This window comes from Urocitellus parryii, chromosome 6 (genome assembly GCF_045843805.1).
Source record: "Urocitellus parryii isolate mUroPar1 chromosome 6, mUroPar1.hap1, whole genome shotgun sequence".
NCBI classification, from domain to species: domain Eukaryota; kingdom Metazoa; phylum Chordata; class Mammalia; order Rodentia; family Sciuridae; genus Urocitellus; species Urocitellus parryii.
In genome coordinates, this window is record NC_135536.1 from 108343829 (window position 1) to 108370931 (window position 27103).

The 27103-nt window shown below is 35.7% G+C and overlaps 1 protein-coding gene across 1 annotated transcript in view; it reads right to left on the reverse strand.

Moving 5' to 3' along the window:
* The window catches only part of Herc1 (HECT and RLD domain containing E3 ubiquitin protein ligase family member 1), a 191842-nt gene that overhangs the window by 125408 nt on the left and 39331 nt on the right, over positions 1-27103 (reverse strand). The window contains exons 2-8 of the mRNA XM_026384846.2: positions 19811-20766; positions 13102-13197; positions 7843-8037; positions 6732-7043; positions 4142-4238; positions 3343-3486; positions 1977-2104 (exon numbers count right to left, since the gene is read on the reverse strand). Of these exons, the coding sequence (XP_026240631.2) occupies positions 1977-2104; positions 3343-3486; positions 4142-4238; positions 6732-7043; positions 7843-8037; positions 13102-13197; positions 19811-20740 (1902 nt within the window). The 5' untranslated portion in view covers positions 20741-20766. The remainder of the gene's footprint in view (positions 1-1976; positions 2105-3342; positions 3487-4141; positions 4239-6731; positions 7044-7842; positions 8038-13101; positions 13198-19810; positions 20767-27103) is intronic.

Consider the following 27103-nt stretch of genomic DNA (forward strand, 5'->3'; position numbering starts at 1 on the left):
ATATAGCAAATAATTTGAAGTTCCTTAGAATTCAATGTAATGGATTTCCTGCTTATGATTTACCACCAACCAACAGGCAAATGATCCTCAATAGTTTATACAAAATTTCAATTAAATAATCATCTTACATGATCATTTGTAGGCAAGGGAGACATTATTTTCCCTCATATAAAGAAGCAGATAGGGCTGGGATTGTGCCTCAGTGGTAGAGCATTTGCCTAGAATGTGTGAGGCACTGGGTTCAATTCTCGGCAGCGCATATAAATAAATAAAGTCCACTGACAACTAAGAGAATATTTAAAAAAAAAAAAAAGTAAGAAGCAGATAAAGCTCAAGGGAGGGCTGTGATTTGCTTGTGACTATACATCAATTAAGCTTGCCTAGTAGGCTTGAGGCACTAGGTTCAATCCTCAGCACCACATAAAAATAAATAAATAAAGTAAAAGTATTGTATCTATCTACAACTAAAAATTAAAAAAAAAAGGAAAATAAGTGAGCATCTTCTTGCTTCAATCCATGGATTCTTATTACAAAATTCATAGTGAGAAATATGTAAAAGAATTTTTTAAGGCAGCAACTGATTAATGTAATTAAATACAAGGTGATGAATAGTTGGAGTTTTAAGACATAAGGCATTTCAGTCTCTCAAAAAATAATTAAATCATATGGTAATTTCAGCTTTGCTGCTTACCTGCCTGGTGAATTAATCAGAAAAAATTTTTATACCACTGGTTAGTACATAACGGGCTCCTACAAGTGAGAGAATAAGTGGATGGCTCACTTTTTCACTGTTATTGGATAGACAAATGGTAGCAAATATTGTCAGTCTATGATCATACTTGGCTTCTCTTTTATCACCACAATAAATCAGAGGAAGAGCCAATGTACACATGTAAAAGTTCAAAAACTTTAAAGGAATGGTAAAATTGACCACCCTAGGCCTGAGCAACCTATTCCTCAGACAAATAAAACCATACCAGATTATTTTAATAAAGAAGTGTTCTGTTTACCCTCTGTTTTGATCATCCTCTTGCCTTTTAGTCTGTATCACTGGTTTCACCAAGATCGAATCTTGCTTTCCCTGACTATCCATGATTTGGAGGGAAAGGGTTATGGAGTACTGAAGACTAAACTATATATAAAAATCAACTAATAGAAAAAACAAGGAACTGAAGAAAAATTTAGCAGAGTCACAAAGGCTAGATCAGAAAACCTAGTTCCTCACTGGACATGGTGACCTATCATCTCAGCATCAAGAGGCTGAGGCAGGGACCAGTATGGTAGTGCATGCCTATAATCCTAGCAGCTCAAGAAGCTGAGGGAGGAGGATCATGAGTTCAAAGCCAGCATCAGTAACTCAGTGATACCCATTCTCCAAAGAAAATATTAAAAAGGGCTGGGGGCGCTGGGGGCTCAGCGGTAGAGCACTTGCCTCGCACGTGTGAGGTACTGGGTTTGATCCTTAGCACCACATAAAAATAAACAAACAAGATAAAAGTATTGTGTCCATCTACAAATACACACACACACACACACACACACACACACACACATAAAATGGCTAGGGATGTGGCTCTGGGTTCAATACTTGGTACCAAAAAAAAAAAAAAAAAAAAAGGCTGAGGCAAGAGGATGACAAGTTTGAGGCTAGCCTCACTTAATGAGGCCCTCAGGAACTTTCAAGATCATGTCTCAAAATTAAAAATAAAAAGGAGTGGGGGCGTAGCATGGTCGTAAAGCACTCCTGGGTTCAATTCCCAGTACCAAAAAAATAAAAAAAATAAAAACCCAAGAGAGAAAAAGAGAAAGAAAACCTAGTTCCTTCTTAGATTCTCTACTTCAAAAAGGAAAAATATTTCATTTTCGTATGTTATCTAAAAACTTATCTTTTAATTTTGAAATTTAAATACAATTGTTACATTTTAGTTACCTAGTCCTCTGAAATACTCTCTTTTATGTTCATTCCATAGTCCTACCTGCCCTGTTGATGTCAAAGAAAGTGAAGATTGGCTCCCAGCACAAACTTTACGAATAAACATTCCTTGTAAAGCTTCAATAACTTTTGGTTTATACACTCTGTTGGTATCACCATGGCCAAGTTTGCCTATAAAAACAATTACATTCAAGTTAAAGAATTCAATGTTTAAAGAGCTTCCATTCTTTTTCTAAGTACTAAGGTTGATAAAGCGCTCTAATCTTTTCATTGCTAACTTGATAGATGTGGGAAGCTATGTTTTCTAATAGCAGAAGATGTTAACAAGTGAGCATTTTTTGCAGAGCATGGTGGCATACACCTATAATCCCAGAGACTCAGGAGGCAAAGGCAAGAGGATTGCAAATTCTAGGTCAATCTCGACAACTTAGGGAGACCCTGTCTCAAAATAAAAAGGAGTCAGGGTTTAGCTCAGTGGTAAAGCACCCCTGGGTTCAGTACCCAGTACTTCTCTCACACAAAAAAGGAGCATTTATTTTGAGAGAAAGTTAACAACAAACAACTAATAACCTTTTGTTTTGAATGTCAAACAATTAAAATCACTTTATAGAAACAGAAAAATTATTTTTCTTTATTTCTCTGGCATAATACATTGGTTATAGACAAAAAATGTATATTCATGTAATTTAAAACTTAAAAAATATTCAATAACTCATGAAATAGAAAAATTGGCAAACCACTGTAAAAGGAAAATAAATGCCCAAAATAAAAATGCAATCTCACTAGATATCAAAGAAATACAATTAAATGATACCATTTCATTACAGAAATTAACTTTTAAACTATCTTAATTTTTATACATACTCTTGTTAAGAGATATGGGCAAGTGAGCAATCACACTTCTGGTAGTTATAAACAAAGATTTGGTCATTTGATGCAATGTTGTATTTAATACTGAAAAATTTGAAAGCCATCTACATACTCAGTAACGGGAAACTGGTTTTATAAATCATAATACAGACACATGAAAGAATACTTTGAGTCTTTTTTAAAAATGATATAAAGTTAAAGTGCTGTAGAAAATATATTCATAAAATACTGTTATATAAAAACCACCAGATTATAATCTATCTATGGAATACACACAGGTCTACTTTGGTGTATGAAAAACATCTATGCAGGGAATATATGTAAATATGTTTATAAACATGTTTATATACATATATATTTTAAATCGGTCTACCAAACCATTAATAATGTTAAAAGTACCATTAGTAGAAGCACAGTTTATTTTAATTTTTATTTATATACTCATCTGCATTGTGTGTTTTTCTACACCAGGCATGTATACCTGGGGAAAAAAAAAGAAATAAAAGGCCAAAGCTATCCATAAATAATTTTTTACATACCATTGTCTCCTCCTCCAAAAGACCATACAGTTCTTCCATCTTTAGATAAAGCAATAGTATGTGAACTGCCACAAGAAACCTCTCCTACATTGCTAATGTCTTTTACTAATGTTGGAATGTTACGGCTATTACTGTCACCATGACCTTGGGTAAAACACAAACAACAAAGAAATAATATTAACTCTTTTTGTCTAAGCCATCACTTCAAAAGTAGAATAAAAATTACAAGCTATTTTTAAGTGCAAATAAATATAAAAAACAGAATCACTTCTAACATCATCTCAACCAGTCTTCCAGGTTACTCCCAAACTGGTGCATACAAGCACTTCAATGAATCATTAGAACATTTATCTATACTCCTATCTTAGTACTAACATTATTCTGTCTTGTACCATGCTCATGTCAATTTATTTTCACTGTGTAGTAGATTATAAATTTCATCATCATGATAGTATGTTTCTTATCCCTAAAATCCCACGGTGCCAGGTCTTAATAGGTAAGTTCTTCCTAGATTTAATTACATTTTAAATATAAGTACAATAATCTAGGTATTATCTATAAGATTATCTTCCTCTGAGTGTAATGACTAACAAAATTAATGGCCTATTAAGTCTATTCTCCTGGTTGGTGATGTGGCTCAGTGGTAACGCACCTTGCCTGGCATACAAAAAGCCCTTGGTTTGATCCCCAATGGTGTCTAAAAAAAACCAAAACTACTCTCTCTTACTGTTTCCCAATAATCATAATCATTTCTGGTTTTCTGTGATAATATAACTTCAATTTTTAAAAAATATCTTACCTAATCTTCCAAAGTCTCCTTCACCCCATGTATATAATTCTCCATCCTCTGTGACAGCCGCACTATGTCTGTATCCAGCTGACACACAAACAACTACCTACAATGCACACAGTGAATTTGATTAGCACACAGATGCTAAAACTATCTGTTTTTAATCCCATAAACAGACAATTTAGAGATATTAATATTTACAATTCAACCAGGAATTGCCATGTACAGATGTGAAGGCTGTACTCAGGATAAGGGTGATTGACTAAGCTGTCAAGTCACAAAAAGTAACTGCAAAGGCTAGCAGGGGCCCTGAAGATGAGTCTAATCACCTGCAGGAATACAATCTCACCAATCAAGTCTTTATTCAAAGTTGGAAAGAGGGTAACACCCATGAAACAATGGATGACAATTTTTCAAATATAAAACCTCTAGTCCTGGTTTATCAAGAAAAAGTCATTACATGATAAGGATAACTTTCACAAAGGCATTAACTATTACCAATAAGAAAGAGCAAAAGCAGTATGTTAACTTATAATTTATAATTAACTCCTGACATATCTTTCTTTTTAACACCAAGGACTGAACCCAGGAGAGTTCAACCACTGAACCACATCTCCATTCCCTTTTTTTTTTTTGAGACAGGGTCTCACTAAGTTTCTGGCCTTAAACTTGTGATCCTCCTGCCTCAGCCTTCCTAGCCGTGTGGATTATATGCATGTGCTTCCATATCTGGCTGCTCCACATCTTTTTAACCTCCAAAAATTAGAACTCACTTTATAAAATTCAAATTTGAGGTTCAATTAAAAACACTGAGCAATAATACTAAGCTGGGAAGTTTTGAAATTTTTATCTGCAAAATTTAATTTTAAATGTTGTGACAATTTTCCTTCATGATGCTCATACGATGCTGTTTTTAATTGGTAATGTTTCCATTATAAAAATGGGGCATTTGGGCTGGGGTTGTGGCTCAGTGGCAGGGCACTTGCCTAGCATGTATGAGGCACTGGGTTCAATTCTCAACACCATGTATCAGTAAATAAAATAAAGGCCCACTGACAACTAAAAAAATATTTTAAAAAATGTGGCAGTCAAAGGAATATAAACGGCTGGGGATATAGCTCAGTGGTAGAGTGCTTGCCTAGCATGGGCGAGACCCTGGGTTTACTGCCTAGAATCACAAAAAACAAGAATAAAAAAAAATCCAGAAAATTCAAAGGAATAAAGTAAAGAAATGAAATCAAGGAAGAAAGTAAGTATCAGACCAGAAAAATACAATTTCAAATCATATTTATCTAAAGTTCTTTATTGCTTCATATTCAACATTTAACAAGTATCCTCTGAGGCTTTCAAAGTAGAATGTTTTGAGGCCCACTGCCTTTGGGTTGATCAGTAAGTTATAATACTGCAAGTTATTTATTCATTTCATAGTCTCTCATGAAGGAAAAGTGTGATATTTGTAAAGCTGGTGTAAAATTAAAACTTACAAAGATCTTTTGATTTAAGAAAACTTTCACGGAAAGAATGTAATCATTTAAGTGAATATAAGTTCATCTGTTTTCTTTAAAGAGATATAAAAAGAGGGAATCTACACAGCTGTGGTTGTGGCTCAGTGGTGGAGCACTTGCTTAGCCTGTAGGAGGCACTGGGTTAAATCCTCAGCACCACATAAAAGTAAATAAATAAAATAAAGGTCCATTAACAACTACAACTAAAAAATATTTTTTTTAAAAAAAGGGGATCTATGTTCAGTTTCTAATGGTGCCAATTATTTGTGTGAAATTCTAGGTAATTATTGAACCACTCTAAATGCTTCCTTATTTAAGCCTGCTAAAATGCCACCTCCTCCAAGATTATCCCTGTCCCCATTATCTAATATCACAACTAGTCCAAGTTAGTCTCTGTTACACTCCTCAGTTTTCTTCTTTAATATTATCTGAAAGTATTTTATATTATTTTATTTATCTCTACCCTGAAAATTACAGTTCTATGAAAGCAGAGACCTTTTCTTCTCTTATTCACTGCTATATATCTAATGCCTATAACCCTGCCTGCCACTTGGAAGGTAGTAAATATTTGTTTAATTAATGATTCTTAGTTTCCCAATCTGGCAAATAGGGGAAACTACCTCATAAGAATAAGAATTAGTCTTATGAGAATACAAGAATTAAAACTGAGCCAGGCATAGTGGTACATGCTTATAGTTCAGGCTACTTTGGAGGCTGAAATAGGAAGACAGTTCAAGTCCAGAAGTTAAAGGCTATCTTGGACAAATAGCAAGTCCTCAACTCAAAACAATGATAAAATAAAATAAACATTTATAAAGAATTAAAATTGAGGCTGGAGATAAAGCTCAATGGTAGAATGCTTGCTTATCATGCATGATGCCCTGGGTTCAATTCCCAGTACCTCAAATTAATAATAATGATGATGATGATGTATGTAAAAGTACTGTGTAAACTATAAAGCAGACACACAAAATTTAAGCCAAGAGAAAGAGGGGCAGGCAACTTCATAAAGAATACATCAAACTCTGAAAAATATTATCAACAATAATACCACTATATCTAATTACTTTCAAATCCAGAAAGATATCACATACCTTTCCTTGCAGAGGTCCCTGAATAAGTTTGGGATATTTCTGTGTTGAACTATTTCCATGTCCCAGTTTTCCATAATCACCATCTCCCCAACTGAAGACTTCTCCTTCTGTTGTAAAAGCTAAAGTGTGACCATCAGATCCTTTAGAAGATGAGACCTTTTTAATGGACCTGTGAGGCTCAAACGTTAACTTTTTTAAAGTAGACTGATTATTGGAATCTCCAAGCCCGAGTCTCCCATAGCTGCCTTTACCACAAGCTCTGACAGAACCATCCGTAGAAATGACAAAAGTGCAATACTGTCCAGCTTCAATCTATAAATGAACAACAGAATCACAAATATAAAATGCTTCTGTGAAAATCAAGTAAAAAATTTAAGGTTGTTTTATCAAAGAGGCTCAAAGGAAGTATTTAAAGCAGAATATGACTCTTCAAAGAGATCAAGGTAGTAAATAGAAATTAAGAAAGCATTAATGGTATTTTCATACAGTCTACATCACTGAGCTCAAATTCATGTACAAATTTATAGATATAGATTTTTCTGGATTATCTATTAGATCATCATTGAATGAAACAACAAAGTAAAATGTTTTAGCCCCCCATAATTTTGGAAAGAAAATAAAATTTTCCTATAAGTTCCTTAGAATTCATTATGACAAGAACCACACAAAAAACCCATTTGTGGGGGGGCGGAAAGCATATTTTAATGAAAATAATAAGAATGTTCTACAAATGTAAAAAAAAAAAAAAGAAAGTGATCCTAACAAGAAAATGAAATAGCAAAAATCTGGGAAAGGGAAAATTCTAGTTTTTATTTAGTCTATTTTCCATTTATGTTGAATATTATGGTAAAATCTGTTCCTATTACTGAGGATTTTTAAAAATCCAGATTCAAATTTAATTTTTTGAAACCAGGAATGTTGTCAGAGATATGAGATTTTAAAAATGCATTTTTCTTTTATAATGAAAAATTCAAGAAGTGTGATATAAAAACACAGACAAGAACCAACCAAAACTTTTCATTCAATATATGTTCTTAACATTATTTAAAGCAAGTAAGTATGAATATATACTCCATCATCTACCAATTTGTAAGGTATATACAGAACTTACAGTCTGAGCATCAGAGAAACTAGGAGCCAGTTTGGGTTGTAATATTTTCTCCTGTGTGCCTTCTACCAACTGATGGCTGCTGTTGCTCCCCCAAACATAAACCTCACAGGTTTCAGAGACAATAGGAGCATCACCAGTCTGAATGCTATCTGGGCTAGCACATGTTCTTGAGTAATCAGAAGCCATTCTACAAACCTATTAAAATTAAAAAAATATATGCAAAAAATAATCAGACCATTTTTAGTCTAGACATTTTTATTTAATTTTTTTTTAATTTTTTCTAATTAGTTATACATGACAGAATGCATTTTGACACATCATATATAAATGGAATATAACTTCTCATTCAAGTCTACATATTTTTATATATTGAAATTACTTTGCCTTTCCTTCTCATGCCCTCATCGGCTCAAATCTAAAAATACAACCAGTCTTAAACATAGATAGCTAGAATATTTACTCTCACAGAAGAAATCACTAAAAGATATTAATAAAGGAGACAAAAAATGAAGGAGGCAAAAAGGGGAAGAGGGAGAAATACAATCAAGCCTTTTTAAACAAAATTTTATTGTTGCATACAACAACATTATGAAAAAACAAAGTCAAAAAACAAAGCAGATAAAAACTACCATTGATAATTTTATTACCTTAATACAAAATTATTTTTATTTATGTCATTCCAAAAATTTTCATATACATATTCTTTAACAGTCAATACAGCCATGAGCAGAAGTATAAAAGTGACAAAAGATACAAAGGTCTCATGCAAAATTTTCATGTCAACATCATCTTTATGAATGAATAGATAATATTATAGCCAGTGTAAAAATCACAATTTACTTTACCACTTTCCTTTGATAGGACATTTAGATTCTTTCTACTCATTGTTATACAGGTAGTTTTTAAAAATATAGTTGTTATTATATTTTTAAATACTTCTTTAGTAGAGAACCTCAGAAATGAGATACAATATGTAAAAAGAAAAAAAGACAGCAATCTTATGATTTTTGAAACATATTATACCAAACTGCTTTCTAAAATGGTGCTATAATATTATGTTACTAGCAATGTATAAAATAAGGGCTGCCCTAAAAATAGTGAAGGCCCAGAACAATTCAACACACACATATATAAATATATGTGAAATAAAAGTAATTTATTTGCCATTTGTGTTGAATGTAATGGTAAAAGTCAGTTGTCATTCACAATGTTTTTTATTAAATCTAGGCTCCTCACCAAAAGTAAAGGATTCAAGGTGGCCATTCTGGTTGCCCTAACCAAGGAATGAGTCTATGTGAGAGTAACAGTCTCACTGCATTTATACCAATAATGGGTTAAGCTTTTAAACTTTTTTTACAAATTTAATAAGGGTAAAAGAAGTATGCCATTATTTTAACTTCATATTTCTTTATTATCAGCAGAGCTAAAGTTTTTTCCATCTATTTGTTCACCACATTTTGTGAAGTGAACTAAATTTTATCCCTTATCTATTAAGGCTTACAGGGTTTTTATTGACATATATGAACTCAATATAATTAAAATACTGACTGACTAAAGCTACTGTCAATTTGTTGTCTGTCTTTTGGGGGGTTTTTTTTTGCATAATAAAGCAAAACAATTAAAGATAAATCTTAAATAGTCAATATATTCATTTTCTACCACATTAAATGGGAGCAGAGAGAATAGTTTTAATTAGAACCTTTAAATACAATGCAAAACAACAGAATAATATGTATGTCTAGCAAATATTTTACAGTGAACATGAGTGCAGTTCTGAAGACATACAAACTATGTGCAAGTGAAAACTGCCAGTCCCTATTAAAAGATCTGAAATTTGGGGCTGGGGATGTGGCTCATGCTAGCCTGGCATGCGTGCGGCCCAGGTTCGATCCTCAGCACCACATACAAACAAAGATGTTGTGTCCGCCGAAAACTAAAAAAAATAAATATTAAAAAATAATTCTCTCTCTCTCTCTAAAAAAAAAAAAAAAAGGATCTGAAATTTTTCTAAAGACATAAGAAAGATGGTGGGACCAGGAGGGTTAGAATTGTTAAAGATCCCTTATTGTAAGAGAGGGCAAATCACAGCCCTCCCCGATGGGGGGCGGGGGGGGGGCGGGGGAGGAAGGAAGGAAGGAAGGAAGGGGCTGAAGAAGAAAAAAAAAACATACACATAGGGGCCAAGGATGTAGCTCAGTGGTAGGGAACTTGCCTGAATGATTGAAGCCCTAGGTTCAATTCTCAAGACCACAAAACAAAACAACCTCTTAGGGCTTTAAAATGCATTTTTTAAAAATAAACTGGATGTGAGGGGAATGCATAGGATTCTGTAAAGATAGCAAGATGACAAGTAACAGCATCAGCACAGTTTTTTAAACATGCCAAATCACTACCCAAAAAAAATCCCAAGTTCATATTTAATATTCATAACAAATGACAAAGTAGCCCTAACAACCCCAAAATAAAAGTAGGTGGGGCCAGGCCATCTACTTAGTAACAGTATCTGTGCAGGAGGAAGTAATGGAGTGTCTAATAGACCTTAGAACAGGAGGAACCCCAAACAGCCAATCAGATTCTCATTAGAAAGGGTAATAAACCACTGGGGATGGGCCACATGTTTGTAATCCCAGTAGCTTGGGAGGCTGGGACAGGAGGATCTCGAGTTCAAAGCCAGCCTCAGCAACTTAGCGAGGCCCTACAGCAATTTAGAAAGAACCTATCTCTAAAAGGGTTGGGGATTTGGCTCAGTGGTTAAGCCCCTGGGTTCAATCCCCTGTATAAAATTTTTAAAAAGACATAAAAAGAAAGAGTAATAAGCCCATTTCAGAACAGCATCTACAACTGGAAAGAGTTCTGCACTTTCTGTCAGCAACTAACTATTAGGGCTCTGTGATGAGTTTTGAGGAAATAATCTTAACTCTTGTGAACTTGAAAAATTAATAAGCCAGGACTCCCTTCCAGGACAAAACCCCCTAAACCAAGGAGAGACTACGAGCAGTGGAATCAAAAGATAGAAAGAGATGAAAGAAGGAGAAGGGGAAGATAAAAGTTGAGGGGATCAAGAAGTTGGGAAAACCGCCCCCACCCCTTTTAACCCATGTAGAAACAACAGAAAAAGAGTGTCTATGAAGATGTCAGAAAGGCTACAGTGAATCCCAAACCATTCAGAAAGTTCAAGAAAACTAAATTTCGCATAAAAATAAACAGGAAAGTACTGAGTCCAAATCCGATATGAAGTTATTATAAGAAAGAAAGGGAAAAGAAGAATCCCTATAACAAAAGCACAGCAAGAGTTGCCCAATAAACAGAACAAAATGTAATCTAATTCAAAACCAGTTAAAAGGGATTAGAAAAATGCAAACAAGATATGAAAGAAAAAACACAAATCTGAATTACAAATACTCAAATATTAAGTGACATAACTCAAGAAAGAATTTTTTTTTTAATTTCAGAAATGAAAACTAAAATAGAAAAAAATCCAAGCATACATTGTACACTATTTCCTATGAGTAATGAAAGATGAAAAGGAAGATATTTGGGGTTGGGGATAAAGTTAAGAGGTAGGGCCCTTGCCCAGCATGCATGAGGCCTTGAGTTCAATCCTCAGTACCAGAAGAGAGAGAGAGAGAGAGAGAGAGAGAGAGAGAGATTTTAGAAATAAAAAAGAAATTGAAAATATTCAAGAAGACAAGTTAGGCAAAGATCTAATATACAGATAACTGGAATTCCTAAAGAAAAAAACTGAATACAAATATTAGAGACTATACTCTATAATTTTTATAATACAACTATAAAAAACAAGGAGCATAAAAATGTTCTCAATAATCATACAGCAGTTGTATCTATCTTGTTATTTTAGGACTCATTCTCCCTCTATGTGTGTGTGTGTGTGTGTGTGTGTTTGTGTGTACGCGCCATGCACTTGCATCCACATGCATAACATGGCTAAAACAAACAAGTAATTACAGGATATTCTAAACTCTAACATCCTTTTAACCTTAAGAATCAGCAGTCTCAGTAGATGGAAAGAAGATATAAATGTAGTATAGAAAAGGTTAAATAAAACTTCTATAGCCCTGAATTCAAAAGTGTCAGTATAAACCCACATTTTGGCTTTAAGTACCCACACACATGCTTCCTAGCTCTGTCTACTATAAAAGCCTAGAGACAATAAGATCAGCTTTTATTAGCAGTGAGCATCTCTAGCATCCTGATTGTGGTATTGAAATCATATTTCCCAATAAAAGAAACCAGGGGTTGTTGCATTTTTGTTTTGAGAACAAAAGCAAGCAAGCAAGCTGATGAATTAGGGTTAAAAAATATACATGATGAGCCAAGAATAATGTGCCACATTGGATAGCAAGGAAACTATCAAAGATTATTAGCCTTATGGAAAAATAACTTGGGAACAACCTTGAGGAGATAACACCCTGAAGAGACTATTAGCTAAAATGAAGTAATATGACCTTTACTATAGATAATAATTCACTAAACTAAAATTCAAATCAGTTTAAATCTATGAGTTCATAATGATATATTTTTAATATTTTTAGTTGTACATGAACACAATATCTTTATTTACTTACTTTTATGTAGTGCTAAAGATTGAATCTAGTGCCTCACATATGCTAGGCAAGTACTCTACCACTGAGCCACAACCCCAGCCCCATAATATTTTTTAAATGAAGTTAATTGGTCAGGTGTGAAGGATTATAGAAGACCAATTCATCAAATTGAAAATGGGTAACAAGAAAGTATGGGGGGCGGGTAGAGTGCTTGCTTAGCATGTGCAAGGCCCTTCACATGTGCAAGGCCCTAGGTTCAATCCCCCATGCTTAAAAAAATATAAAAAATAAAGTTTCTGGTATATGATCAAAAATTCAAAATAAATAAAAGGAAATACATTAAAGAGTATATCTCCTTGAAAGAAAGGAACCAGGGGGAGGGAAGTGGGAAGGGAAAGGAGAAATACTAGAGAATGATATTGGTAAGTTATATTGTGTGCATATGTGAATATGTAACAATTAATCCCACCATTATGTGCACTTATAATGCACTGATAAAAATGTGGAAAAAAGAAAAATATGTCTCCTTCCCACTCCAGGCCTTAAACACCCAGTTCCACTCTCTAGAAACAATCTCTGATACAACTTTCTTTCGCAGCCTTTGCAGAGATCAAATGGTTTGTTTTTAAGGAATAAATACATGGTACAGCATTTTACTACAAAGTAATTTTTATTGAAAAAGATGATTACATACCTCTTCAAAGAGACATAATGCTGCCTCGTAAAGTGAGCACAAGCCATCAGAGGTTCTGGTTGGTTCTCTCCACTGACTCCGATCAGCAGACGAGCCCTACAATAAACGTGGGATACAGTACAGGAAGGAGAGACTCTTACATACTAAATCACTTAAATATTCTACAAATAGCATCTACTTGAAGAACTTTTTATGTGATTATGTACACTGAGACCAAATCCTAACATTAGGTCATGAAACAAGACTTTTAAACAGAAGTACTATAAAAGATCTGGCTATTGTCAAATGGTAAATTAAGTACCAATCCTTCTGGTTATCTTATTAAACAGTGGTTTGTCCCAAAGGTCACAAAGTTCCAAAAACAGTCAAGGAGGAGGAATTTTGCCAATCACATTGTTTGGTTGACCAATAAGTGAAGTCCCAAGAAATACTCTACTCCCTTTGGGGTTTTTGCCCACATACCCACAAAGATACAGGCAAGCAGAATACAGCTGGCTTGAGTAATGACCCTGACCGGAGTGGCAAAAAGTCTGTCTTTCCCTTCTTAGTTTTGGCACAACCACAGTCCAGGTCTTGTCAATTCTTATAGCTACCTGCCTACAGAAGCAACAAGGCATCCTTTTCCTAGCATAGCTGAGGAATCACATTACTTCACTGGGACTTAATGCCTATTCTCCATAGTAATTCCAATAAGGAAAATCATTATCTTAATAAAAAATGATAAATCAGAAAGGTAACTCAATATCCATTCTCTATCCTTAAATCTTTAGACCACTTTCATACACTGTTAACATACAGTAGGAAGTTCAACAGTCCAAACTGAAATTAAAATAAATTTGTGGTTTTCCAAGTACTCAATTAATTACCTTTCACCTAAATAACCATCATCCAAAATAATGTCACACTTTTTTTCCTCTCCTATGTTTGTCTGCTTAAGATAATTAAATGAGGGCATAAGACTAGATGAAGTATATTACCTTATGTTCTTATTATTTGATTTTACTCAAAATTGCTTCAGTGGCTCCCTACTGCATATGGAATCAAGTCCCAAAAGTGTATATAGCATGGGATACAGGCCTGCCTTGCTTGCAGCCTCATCGCGTTCTACCCCATTCATCTAGGGGCTTGCTCTCTGATACCTTTGCCACTTTGTGAATTTTAGTCCTCCCATTTGTAAAGATCTCCCATTCCTCCCATTTACACACTTTATGTTGGCAGGTAAACTCCTCCTTTCAACTAACTTCAGGGGGCCTTCCCCCAAAGGTATCCCCCAGCCTTTTACTTGTGTCTCATTCACCTCCTCTCTGCAGATCTCTACTAGTCAGCCCACTATCATTAATTTGAAGTGTCTGTGCATCCCTCTTTCATTAAACTGTGAGCTACCCAAAAATATAGATGCTACAAAGCTTATGTATCTTTTTAATCCAGCACCTACCGTATCTGGCACACAGTGCTCAATAAACACCTAATGGCATCAAAGGCCAAAGGGGTTTATATAGTGGTTAATTTTTTAGAATTAAAAGATGTACACTGATATTATAATATAAGTAACTTTATCTTTTCTTCTATTCTTTTTTAAATATAAGTTGAGAATTTTGTGTATGCCTACACAAACATGTGGGTAGCGAAGAGTAGGAATCAAATATGTAGTTAAAAATTCAAGCCTCATAATTAAGAACAATATAAAAAATTGCTAAATGATATAACAATAATTTCCACTGTTTTTCCTCCTTTAGAGAGAGAGAGAAAATCACATTTACAAGGCACAGTATAATTTTGTTTTGTGGAATAAAGAAAAGGAATATTTTTTTAAATTATGAATTCTTGAACCACTTCTTCAACATTAAAAAATTATTTTATTTTAAAAGTTATTTGCATTCTTTGTGTTATGTTTTATTATCTAAAAGAAAGAACTATGTTCATATTATTTTGGCCTATTTAATTAGGTTTTTTATGTAACAAAACTTTTGAAAATTACAGACATTTTGCCAAACAGCAAAAATATTTTAAAAATTGTTTGGGCCTGTTGTTCAATACAGTTGATATTACTATTATTATTAATTTATGTTTGTTTTTATTTATATGTTTGGTTTTTTGTTGTTTTTTGTGAGAGAGAGAGAGAGATTTTTTTTAATATTTATTTTTTAGTTTTCGGTGGAAAACATCTTTATTTTTTATTTTTATGTGGTGCTGAGGATCGAACCCAGCATCCCGTGCATGCCAGGCGAGCGCACTACCGCTTGAGCCACATACCCAGCCCCTATATGTTTGTTTTTAACTATGTATTCAACTTCTCTTCACCTAGATAGTGTATCTAGGCAGAGCAGTAACCAAGAGACCTCAATTAGGGTCCTGGTTCTGAGTTATTTTGGGATATTCACTTAAAACTCTTTTGATCTTATTTTTTTCAGTATAAAACGGAAGTTGCAATCTATGTTCCTCTTTTTTACAAGAACTAAAATGACATATTTCATGAGAAAATTTGCAGTCTGCGATGTATTGCATCCATTAGCAATTATTATATTTCTCTGTTTTAATGGAGTATTTCCCCCCATGATTCCCATGTGTTTTAACTCAAAGCTATACTTTAAAAATCTGATCCATCTTTAAGTTTATTTAATAAATTCTCTTAAATTTCTATATTTGTGTACTTCAGATGACTACCAAAAACAATTATGAAGCAATTTATAAAGAATTAGCTTCATCTTTCCAGATTTTGAGTTTTGAAGCACTGGCAGTCAAGATCAACATAAAGAAATTTTAATCATAAACAGTTTAAAGATTGGGGGGGAAGAATCACATATTTAAATAAAACTTACAAATTAAATTTATTTTTGTTAGGCCTTGTTCTAGGTACTCAAGTGGGAGTTATTTGCCCCACCCTCTAACTTCTAGCTTGGAGACAAATCCTGTCCCAGTCATTCAACTGAGGAAGCTGAGGTGGGAGATAGTAAATTCAAGGCCTATCTGGCAAACTCAGCAAGACCCTATCTAAAAATAAAAAGGTCTGCGTATATAGTTTAGTGACAAAGTGCCTCTGAGTTCAATTCTCAGGATCAAAAAAGAAAACAAAGAAGGAAGGAAGAGGAGAGAGAAAGAGAGAAAGAAGAAAGGAGAGAAGAGAAGAGAGAAAAAAAGAAAAAGAAAGGCAGAGACAATCAGATCAGGCTGGGATCTAGTATATCAGGAGAGGCTCTCCATATTTCCAGAGTTTTCAGACTAAACAATAAAGGTTAAGAAACACGAGCTTTGCTGGGCACCATGGTACATGCCTGTAATCCCCAAAGCTCAGGAGGCTGATAGGATTGCAAGTTTGAGGTTAGCCTCAGCAACTTTCAAGACCCTATCTTAAAATAAAAAATGAAAAGGGCTAGGGATGTAGCTTACTGATAAAATACCCCCCAGTAACCAAAAACAAACAAACATGAGCTCTGGAGACCAAGAACATCATACTCTATCACTTACCATGCAAGGGGGAATAACTAATACAAAACTCAATTAAAAAAACCATTCGTTTCCCCTAAAACCAGTGTCACAGATTTAACTAAGATTCTATCTATTGCAGGCCTGAAATGACTTTGAAAGAGCCAAACTAAACCAAACAAAAAAGATTCTTCCCCAGAGTAGATCCTAAATTCTGAAAAAAGCAATCCAGTTTTCTAAGGTACCCTTGGCTCTATAAGGGCCCTTATAGATATATATGACCTTATAGCTATATATGTATGCCCTTGGAGGGCAGAAAGGAGTTGACTCCTGGGTAGGTACATTTGGTATTTAGTCAAGGAATGAGAGGCCAAGCGCAGAGAAAACTGGAAATCCACCAATAAAATTAGTTTATTATATTTAAATCTGTTTTAAGGTTAGCATTTGTGGGGAAAAAATATTGATTTACCATGACAGGGTAAAAACTCACAGAATAGTTTTAAAAAGCACAGGCTTTGCAGACACTCAGGGTTGTAAAGAATTACTAATGTCTGACCTACAAAGGACTTAAAATCAGAAGTGCATGTTATGTTGCTGCTCAACAGAGGTGTAAATCCAAGCTTACAGAGTTGCTTTATCTTCAAGATCAGGGTAATTAATATGTACTACACATGATAATCGAATGAGACCATACATATAAAACACCTGATGGGTAGTAGAGTAGTAGGGGCTGAGAAAAGATTCTCTTCCTTTCTTACATCAGGTAGTAGAGAACAGTACATAAAAGCAAAAGAAAAAAGAAAAAAAAAAAAACGGTGGGGGGATGAGATAGTACAGGCTAATTAAATGAAGAATAAAACACATTATATATGTAAGTTTATATATTTACTGTAAAGATTTCTTAGAGAAATTTAAACCATCATAGTAGATATGCATGCAAGCCTATTTCAAAATGCTAAAAGATAGCTAGGGTAAAGCTCAGTCAGTTGTAGAGCACTTGCCTAGCATACAAGAGGTCCTATCAATCTCCAGAACTGCAAAAAAATAAAACGCAAAATAAGAAAAAAAGAAGAACTGAAAAGACAATGAGACTAAACAGATATTGTGGAAAGTAGTCTAGTGTCCTGGAGTACACACTTCTTACTAAAGAACAATATTATAAGATAAAGCTTTAGAAAGTAAGGAGGGGAAGAAGTCTCTGACTCAAGATACCTAGCATTTTATTCCAGAAGGAAATATACCATAGCCAAGTATATAATCATGTAACTATACTGTGAAATAATTAATAACTGTTTTGTAACAGACAATGTAAAATAAGAAGCCTACAAAATGAGAAATTAATATGTGATTAGGAGTAGATAATATTATCTAGGTTGTTAAATGATATTACAGATTTAAAAGCAGTATAAAGTAAAAGAAGGTTACAAGAAAGTAGTAACAATCAGAAAACAAAATAAGAAAAACAAATTGTGAAATTTAAATATTGAATAACACAAAGAGGTCTAACTACTTCCCCTCGGTTATTAGCTGAAGACTTTTTCTACTTTAGTCATTGCATTCTTGTGCTCTAGGTTTTCACCTTAAATAAAGACCATAGGATCTTTGTCAGCACTCCCTAACCCCCAAAAAGCACACTTTTCTTGTCTTTTTATTTATATTACAAAATTCAAATTTTCATGCCCCTGTAAGCCCAGCAAGATGGGAGGCTGAGGCAAGAGGATCACAAGTTTGAGCCCAGTCTCAGCAACTTGGAGAGACCTTGTCTCAAAATAAAAAATAAAAAGGTTGAAAATGTAGCTTAGTAGTAAAGTGCCCCTAAGTTCAATCCCTAATATGGGGGTAGGAGGCATAACCGAAATTTTTGTAGATCTTATAATCCAAAATTTTCAAGTAGTTATTTATGGGAAATTAATTTTAAAAGAAGAAATTATATAAAACAAACAAACAAACCTGATATTTACAGCTCAGTTCATAGATGCAAAACTAATAAGCCAAGTAAGAATTTAAATGTCCCTGCTTTGAAAATAAATTCAATGTAATTGTTCTTGTCAAACATTTCTGTTAATCCAAAAGCTTTGTGTTATACTTGTTTAGACAGGGAAAAGACTTGAAATGTATACATATAATCTACAAGTGGCATTTTTAACTATCTTAACTAAATAAATTTGTTAGTTGACATTTGGTAATAAAGGACACCAAAAAGACTGATCAATCACAGCTACTCGGGAGGCTGAGGCAGGACTGCCAAGTTTGAGACCAGCCTGAGCAACCTAGCAAGACAACCTAGCAAGACATAAGGCAGGGGAGGGAAGGCTGAGGATGTTACTCAGTGGTAGAGCACTTATCTAATATATGCAAGGTTCAATCTCCAGTAACACTAATACACACACACAATCAACATAACCTAAGTGAAATTAAATCAGCTTATAAGTTTTTGAATCTTAATACCCTGTATTAGTATTTTAAAACTCAAATTTCTATTCTTGGTTTCACAAAATTATTACATTTCAGTCTTAAAAATTGTTGAAATTGATCACACTGTATTTTGTTGTTTATTCTTTAATATATCCAAGGTTGTGATGGTCAAGTAATTAATTTCCTCTAACAGCACACTTTTCATAGACTTTTGCTTAGGTCATCACTCCCCTTCATGCAGGTCTCTACTCAAATACCACAACCCAGAGAATCCTTCCATGACCATATTAACTAAAGTACCATATCTTTCCCCTCTCAACCTCTGCCTTGATCCTATCACTCTCTATTCCCTTTTCTTCCCTTACTTTTCTTTTTAGAACTACTCACTACCTGAAATTATATATTTATTATAGTGATGTCCTACTTGGCTGTTAGCTCTATGAAGGCAAAAACTGTATATCCTCAGGGCTGTATTCCCAGGGCCTAGACTAATACCTAGCATACAGTAGATGATTAATAAAAACTGGGAAGGGTGAAATTGGAGACGCTTTCAAAAGACCTCCATATTCACTAGCCAAGATTTACATGTAAGTTTACTAAAACACAAAGAAGTGTTTGTTTGATGAATTTTCCAAATTCACATAAGAAGTCATAAAACAAAACTACAAACTAGTGATGATCCAGTGGTCTTATTAGCTGATCTGTCCCTGTTAACATGTATAAAAATTTCTTCACACAAGGTACAATATTTAATTAGCATAACAATACCAAAATCTGAAATCATTCTCTACTATCAATAATTAATTAAAAATTAGGTTGACTTTTACAAAAAAAAGTTACAAATCTTTACATTAACATTTTCAGTACGTACCAAGGAACGCCTCATCTGCATTAATATAGTCATAAAGCAGTCAAAGCTGATCATTCCTTCCTGGCTTGATAGTAGTTTGTTTTTCTCCATGGTATTTACAACTGCCGAAGCCCCCAAAGCCATTTCTATCCATTCAAGAAGATACCGCAAAGAGCCTCGCTGAGCTGCTAAACCAAGCAGTAACTCAGAAGCTAATCTACGACCTAAAGTGTCTGCCCCAGAATTCGGAATAGTTACTCCTTTAAGAAATGTTGTTACTTGTGATAAGCAGTCCAAGCCCATAGGAGGAATCTTGCTTTCATTTGCTAAAGATAACGGTGGCAAAGAGCTCACAACTTCAATTGCAGTATGAATAACATCATTGCAAAGACTGAGACCAGGTCCTGACACAGGCATCATCCAACTCTGTCTCAGAAGTGCAAATAATAGACTTAGACCAGTTCGAACACCCATTTCTATAAGTGCATCAGTGCTTGACCGAGGACGTTCACTAACGGAATGGACATCTGCTGAACCAGAGCTGCTCTCCGGAGAATGCTGCTGCTGTTTCACTTTGCCTTTGTCATGGTATTTATTAGAAAGTGCATAAAAGACACGCTGTAGTACAAGCAGTCGTTTTCGAAGTGCCCCAGCAAATGGAGAATCCGAACATACCATCTTTGCTAGTGCTAGTTGGCTGCTAAGAAGGGCATCCAAATAATGGTCCTGTTCATCACTTGAAAGAGATTCACGTTCAAAGTCTGGCAACTGTGGTCCTTTGAGGCAAAAAACTTGTTGGGGCAAAGGTACTACTTCCTTATTGCTCACCAGTTTAGAATACAGGACAGCAACTCCTTCTCTTGTAGCAATAGATTCACTGTCCTCTGTAATCCAGGAGCTGTTCAGATGTTCTAGCCATTTCAATTTCACTGGTGGAACCATAGTTGCCATCTTGATTTATTCCTCAGCCATTAGTTCTATAAAGGGAGAAGAGAAAACACTCAAAAACATATATGGATAATTTATAAAATGTTTCTAAATTTCCATCTTACATTACATTACTGATTTCAAACTGGTGAAATAACAATGTTAGTATTTAGGTTATATAAGACATTAACATTAGGGAATGTTAATGGTTTGGATCTGTAATGTCTCCAAAGGCTCAAGACTTGGTCTCTAGCTGGTGGCACTACTGGGAAATGGTGGGAAACTGTAAGAGGTGGGGCAGGGTTGCAAGAGGTAAATAATTGGGGAGACGCCTTTGAAAGTTATATTTTGTCCCTGGACCCTTCCTTTCTATATTTCTCAAGTGCTTGAGATAAGCAACTCTGTTATGTCACGTGCTTCCTGCCTTGCCACAGGCCCAGAAAAAATAGAACCAGTTGATTGTGGAATGAAACTCTGAAACCATGAGCCAAAGTAAATCTTTTTTCCATTAAGTTGATTTTATCAAGTATTTTGTCACAGCAACAAAAAGTTGACTAACACAGGGGGAAATGGATGAAGGGCTATGGAATCTCTGCATATAATCTTTACAACTTTTTTAAAATCTAAAATTATAAAATTTTTTGAAATTTATTTTAAAAAATAGTTATTTCTTCATATGTACCTTTTCCCTTTGGATTCTGATCTCACTATCAGTATAAGAGTAGATTCTACATAACTGATTACTCCCAATTTTTTTTCTTTTTTAAAAAAAGTATTTTATTTTCACTTTCTAGTAAAAGAAGGGTGAACTTACATAAACAATCAAACAAAGTTGGCATATTCCAAGAATTAGGAAGAATAAAATTTTTGAACCTACCACTATGAACTATTTTGTGCAATCCTCTCCATATTTTTTATTTGTTTTTTGTGTGTCCTGGGTCATTTTCCTTCAGGCATTATCATCAAAGTGTTTAAGTTACATTTTTAAAAATAACAATTAGGAATAATGAAGGTGAGAGAAAGTCAGTTTTCTTTGGGGATACCTGAAAAATCAGTATTTTCCAGCTATCAAAGTTTCAATTATCACCTTTATATTTTATTGACAAATATCTTTCTTTGCTCTTATTTTATAAAGATTCTTTCTCAAATATCTGGTTTCTTTAATGGGTACTTCTCAAATGCATGAATCATCCACTCAAATTCACACCTTTTTATGATTAGTATCATCAAGCCCTCAATCTTACATAAGTGTTTCTGATTTTTATTTTGCTTTTTCCTTTGGTAGTGCTGTGGATCAAACTCAGGGATCCGTATATTAATCAAGTACTCCATCACTAGCAATGCTTGCTTTTTTCCTTATTTATTTTTGAAGGGGTCATCCTTGTTTATTTCCTTAGAGGCAACTTTCACACCAAGTCTTATTCTATTAAAAACTGTTTCCAGGCTGGGGTTGTGGCTCAGCGGTAGAGTGCTTGCCTAGCAAAGGCGAGGCCCTGGGTTCGATCCTCAGCACCACATAAAAATAAATAAATAAATAAGATCAAGGTATTGTGTCCAACCACAATTAAAAAGAAAGTATTAAAAAAAAAATTGTTTCCTTTTTTCATCCACTTTTCTTCTCACTTCCATTGTCCCAGTGCCAAGATCTTTACATAGTTGATCTTTGTATCTCCAACCCATACCTTTTGCTTAATTCACCTATACAATTGTGCACTTTACCTCTCCACAAGAATAGCAAACAAAAAGGCATCTCAAACTCTACATATTCAAACCTGAACTCCTGATCCACCTAAATTTTCCCATCTCAATAAATAGCAATTTTATCCTTCTAAGATTCTTAGACCAAAAACCTTAGGGGCTGTCACCAATTCCTTCCTTTCTTATACTCAATTAGTGAGCTCTATTTTTAAATTCTATCTAGAATCCAAAATAATTCTCACCCTCCATTGCTACCACCCAGGTCACTGAAAGAGCATCCTAACTGGTCTCCCTGCCAACTTTTATTCCATACCCCACTAAAATCTATTCTAAAAAAATAGGTTGATGGGGCTTTTAAAATGTAAGTAAGACATCTCTTCTAACTAGGATAGTATAGTCTGGGGACAGACCAAAGCTCTGGCCAAGAATAACTACAAAGGACAGGTAACTGTAGTCCATGTAAAGGCACTAGAGAGTTGTTGAAGCAACAGGGTAACTGCAATCAGGACTACAGAGAAGAGGAAATTGCAGAGAGGAAAACTGATATAAGCAGAAGGCCTCTGAAAAGCAGAGCAGTTAAGGAGATATGGATTCAAGTTCAATAACAAAGAAAAATAAAATGGGTCAGAGAGAAAGAAGTGGAAACAGAAGACAAAGAAAATATTTATTTTTTCAGATTGAATATCCTTTATTCAAAATGGTTGGGATCATAAGCATTTCTGATTTTTTCAGATTCTGGAAATAAGATATTTGGGAATGGGACCCAAGTCTAAACAAAAAATTCTTTTGTTCCATATACATCTTATACAGATGAAGGTAATTTTTGCAAGATTTTTAGCATGCCTGCATTTTGACCAAAATCTATCAAACGTGCTTAGGTATAAATTTTCCACTTGTAACAGCTTGTTGGCTCTCAAAAAGCTTCAAAATTTGGAAAATTTGGAATTTCAGATTTTCAGATTAGCGATGTTCAATCTGTATTAGATTACATTAAAGAAGAATAACAAAAACAGAACTGATTTTAAAACTACAATCCAAGAAAACTTTCAAAACTAGAAAAATTTCTGAATAAATATATTAAGGGTTCACAGAGTACCTGGAAGGACTGGGTAGCTCAGTGGTACTTGTGGAGCATGAGGCCCTGAATTTGAACCTAGCACCTGGGGGGAAATATTATCTGAGAAAGTTAACCAAGACTAATCAACTCCAAGACAAGCCTAATAAAAATATGAGATTTCACCAGGCACAGTGGTGCATACCATATTCCTAGTTACATGGGAGGCTGAGGTAGAAAGATCACAAGTTCAAGGCAAGCTAGGCAACTTAGCAAGACCCTGTCTCAAAAATAAAAAGAGCTGGGGATATAGCTCAGAGGTAGAGTGCTTATTAGCATGTGGGAGGCGTTAGATTTCAAAGACAGACAAAATCCTCAAGGCCTCTAAGCAAAAAGATGAACTAACTCAAAAAGGGCAAAATAATTACCCTGGCATCAAAGAGATGGAGCAAGATGGTGGCCAAGGAAGATTCTCTAGCAACCGTCTTCCCACACACATACCAATTTGAACAGCTATTCACCAAACTACCTTTAGAAGAAATAAGGAACTAGGTGAGAGATCATAGTACCTAGTTTTAGTATAATTAAAAAAAAAAAAAGACACACTGAAAAAGGCAGGAAGGAAAGAATTGCCCATGTAACCCACTCCCACAACCCAAGCAGTGTGAAAAGAGATGCTTCTGGCTTAGGGAAGGGAGAATAAAGTCCAGTCCTTAGACTTGAAATCCAATACCCATAGTGAAATCTCACAATTCCTGCTCTAGGCCCATACCTGCAGACTGAGTCCATGGAACTATGTTACCCAGATAGCCAAAGGACTGCTACCACCTCATGCAGCAGAGAGGGAAGTACTGGATATTCACTTACTGGAAAGAAGGGCAAAAAGCTCTTTGCCTTAGAGCTCAACACTCTGCCTTGAAGGCCTACCACAGTAAGACCCAGCATCAGACAAAATCAAAGGCCTATACTGAAGCCTAAGTTTTCAGTCATGGACTCTATATCTGCCTCAGAGTCAGGCTAAATCTGCTCATAAGTGAGACAGAATAGTTTGGGCCTGCATTGCTTCCAGCCTTTTTGTGGGTCTGAGACACACCACTCCCTAAATGCTAAAGAGTTACCTTTGGCTTGGAAGGGACTCTCTACCAAATTAGGCAGCACATCTATCCCAAAACCAGTGCTTACAGATGGAGTTTGAGACTTCCCTCAGTAATGAGCAGAGACCTGATCGTGATAGAAAAGACTTGGATTTTGGCCTGCATCATCACCAGGTACAGCACAGGCCAAGGTGAACCCCTGAGATTTTGCAGGTCTGTGTATTTGTGAGACTCAGGTGTGACTCAGCTTAGCATACACCTCAGTGACTAAGGAACTGTCTTCTCCAGCACTACCCCAACTACAGCTTGCATAGCATGTAACAAATTTCCACTTGCTGGTGGTAGGACAGGATAAGCATAGGACTTTGTCTTGGAAATCAGTGCTAGGTTAGAGAAACTTAATACTGGGCAGATCCTAATGGTCCCCATCCCCAGACCAATGCCCACACATGGAGTCTCTGCAACAGCCCTACTGTCAGGTAGAGCCATGTAGCCCCAGTCTATCAGACTTCTATTCCAGTCAGCATCACTTGCGGCTGGCTGAAGCAGTTTTGGGTCATGAGAGCACCTCAGCAGTAGGCAGCCCATAGCACTGATCCTACCCAATGCTGCACTGGTCTTGGCAAACTGTGAGCTAAGGATATAAAACAGTATTAAGGTATTCATGGTCACAGGAGATGGGTTGGTCCCTTCACGGAGATTCTGCCCAGAGCCAGGTGGAATTCCATAGTTCCTGACCATAGACCAGTAATGATGGACAATATTTTTAGGCCTGCCCTTGCCCCAGAGACAGGTTCGTGAGGACAAACAATTCATGCTGAATAACACTAGGGGTTGAAGCTAGGCGAACCTGCAACCCACGGGCGGGTCAGGTCCAGCAACCAGCGGAGTCACAGAACAGCTACAGGCGCCTGCAGGGAACGCGGACAGGACCCACCAGTAGGACAGGGTGGAGGCCTGCTGAGGGGCAGGCCCGTCCCCTCCCCCAGTGTCTGCAAGGTAGGCGGGACTGTGACCACCTGCAGATCTGGCCGAGCGGCCTGCTGAGGGGCGGAACCGCCCCCCCCCCAGTGCCTGCAAGCTAGGCGAACCTGCGACCCATCGGGAGGTTAGGCCCAGCAACCTGCGGAGTGACAGAGGTGCCCCTCGCACCTGCTGGGGAGGCGGACCTTTGACCGACCAGCAGAGCAGACCTAGGGCCTGCCAGCATGGTAGACGGATCACACCAATTGGAGGAGGATCACAGCCCCTACCTGCCCTGCAAGGGTGTTTTTTCAACTATACAAGAGCAATATAAATAAATAGAGGGAAAATTTCAAAAACACAACAGTTTCACCAAGCAGAAAGAAACGCCAGCAGTATGAAAAGACAAGGAAAGAAAGGGCCACAGGCAATGCAGGTCAACTCAACTTTAGAAGAGGTAATAGGTGCAACAGATGGAATGTCAGACAAAGAATTCAGGAAATACATGCTTCAGATGATCTGGAGTCTCAAGGAAGACATGAGACAGCAAAATCAGACAATGAAAGATCACATTGACAAACAAATCCAGGAAGTAAAAGATCAATTTCACAGGGAGATAGAGGTAATAAAAAACAAACAAATAGAAATCCTAGAAATGCAGGAAACAATAAACCAACTTAAAAACTCAATTGAGAATACTACCAGCAGAGTAGATCACTTAGAAGATAGAACATCAGACAATGAAGACAAAGTATTTCAACTGGAAAAGAACATAGACAGCTCAGCAAGTCTGCTAAGAAACCATGAGCAGAACATCCAAGAATTATGGGACAACATCAAAAGACCAAATTTAAGAGTCATTGGGATACAGGAAGGCACAGAGCTCCATACCAAAGGAATAAACAGTCTATTCAGTGAAATAATACGAGAAAACTTCCCAGACTTGAAGAATGAGACAGAATCCGAAATCCTAGAAGCCTACAGGACGCCGAATGTGCAAAATCATAAGAGATCCACACCTAGACACATTATAATGAAGATGTCCAACATACAGAATAAGGAGAGAATTTTAAAAGCTGCAAGAGAAAGAAAGCAGATTACATTTAGGGGTAAACCAATCAGGATAACAGCTGATCTCTCAACACAGACTCTGAAAGCTAGAAGATCCTGGAATAACATATTTCAAACACTGAAAGAAAATGGGTTCCAACCAAGAATCGTGTATCCGGCGAAATTAAGCTTCAGGATAGAAGATGAAATTAAAACCTTCCACGATAAACAAAAGTTAAAAGAATTCGCAGCTAGAAAACCATCTCTTCAAAAAATCCTTGGCAAAACACTACAGGAAGAGGAAATGGAAAATAACATTGAAAACCAACAATGGGAGGTAGGACAGTAAAGGGGGGAAAGTAGTCAAAGAGGATAACAAATCAGGTTTAGTAACATCAATAAACAAATATGGCTAGAAGAACAAACCATATCTCAATAATAACCCTAAATGTTAATGGCTTAAACTCACCAATTAAGAGACACAGGCTAGTAGAATGGATCACAAAACAAGACACAACTTTATGCTGC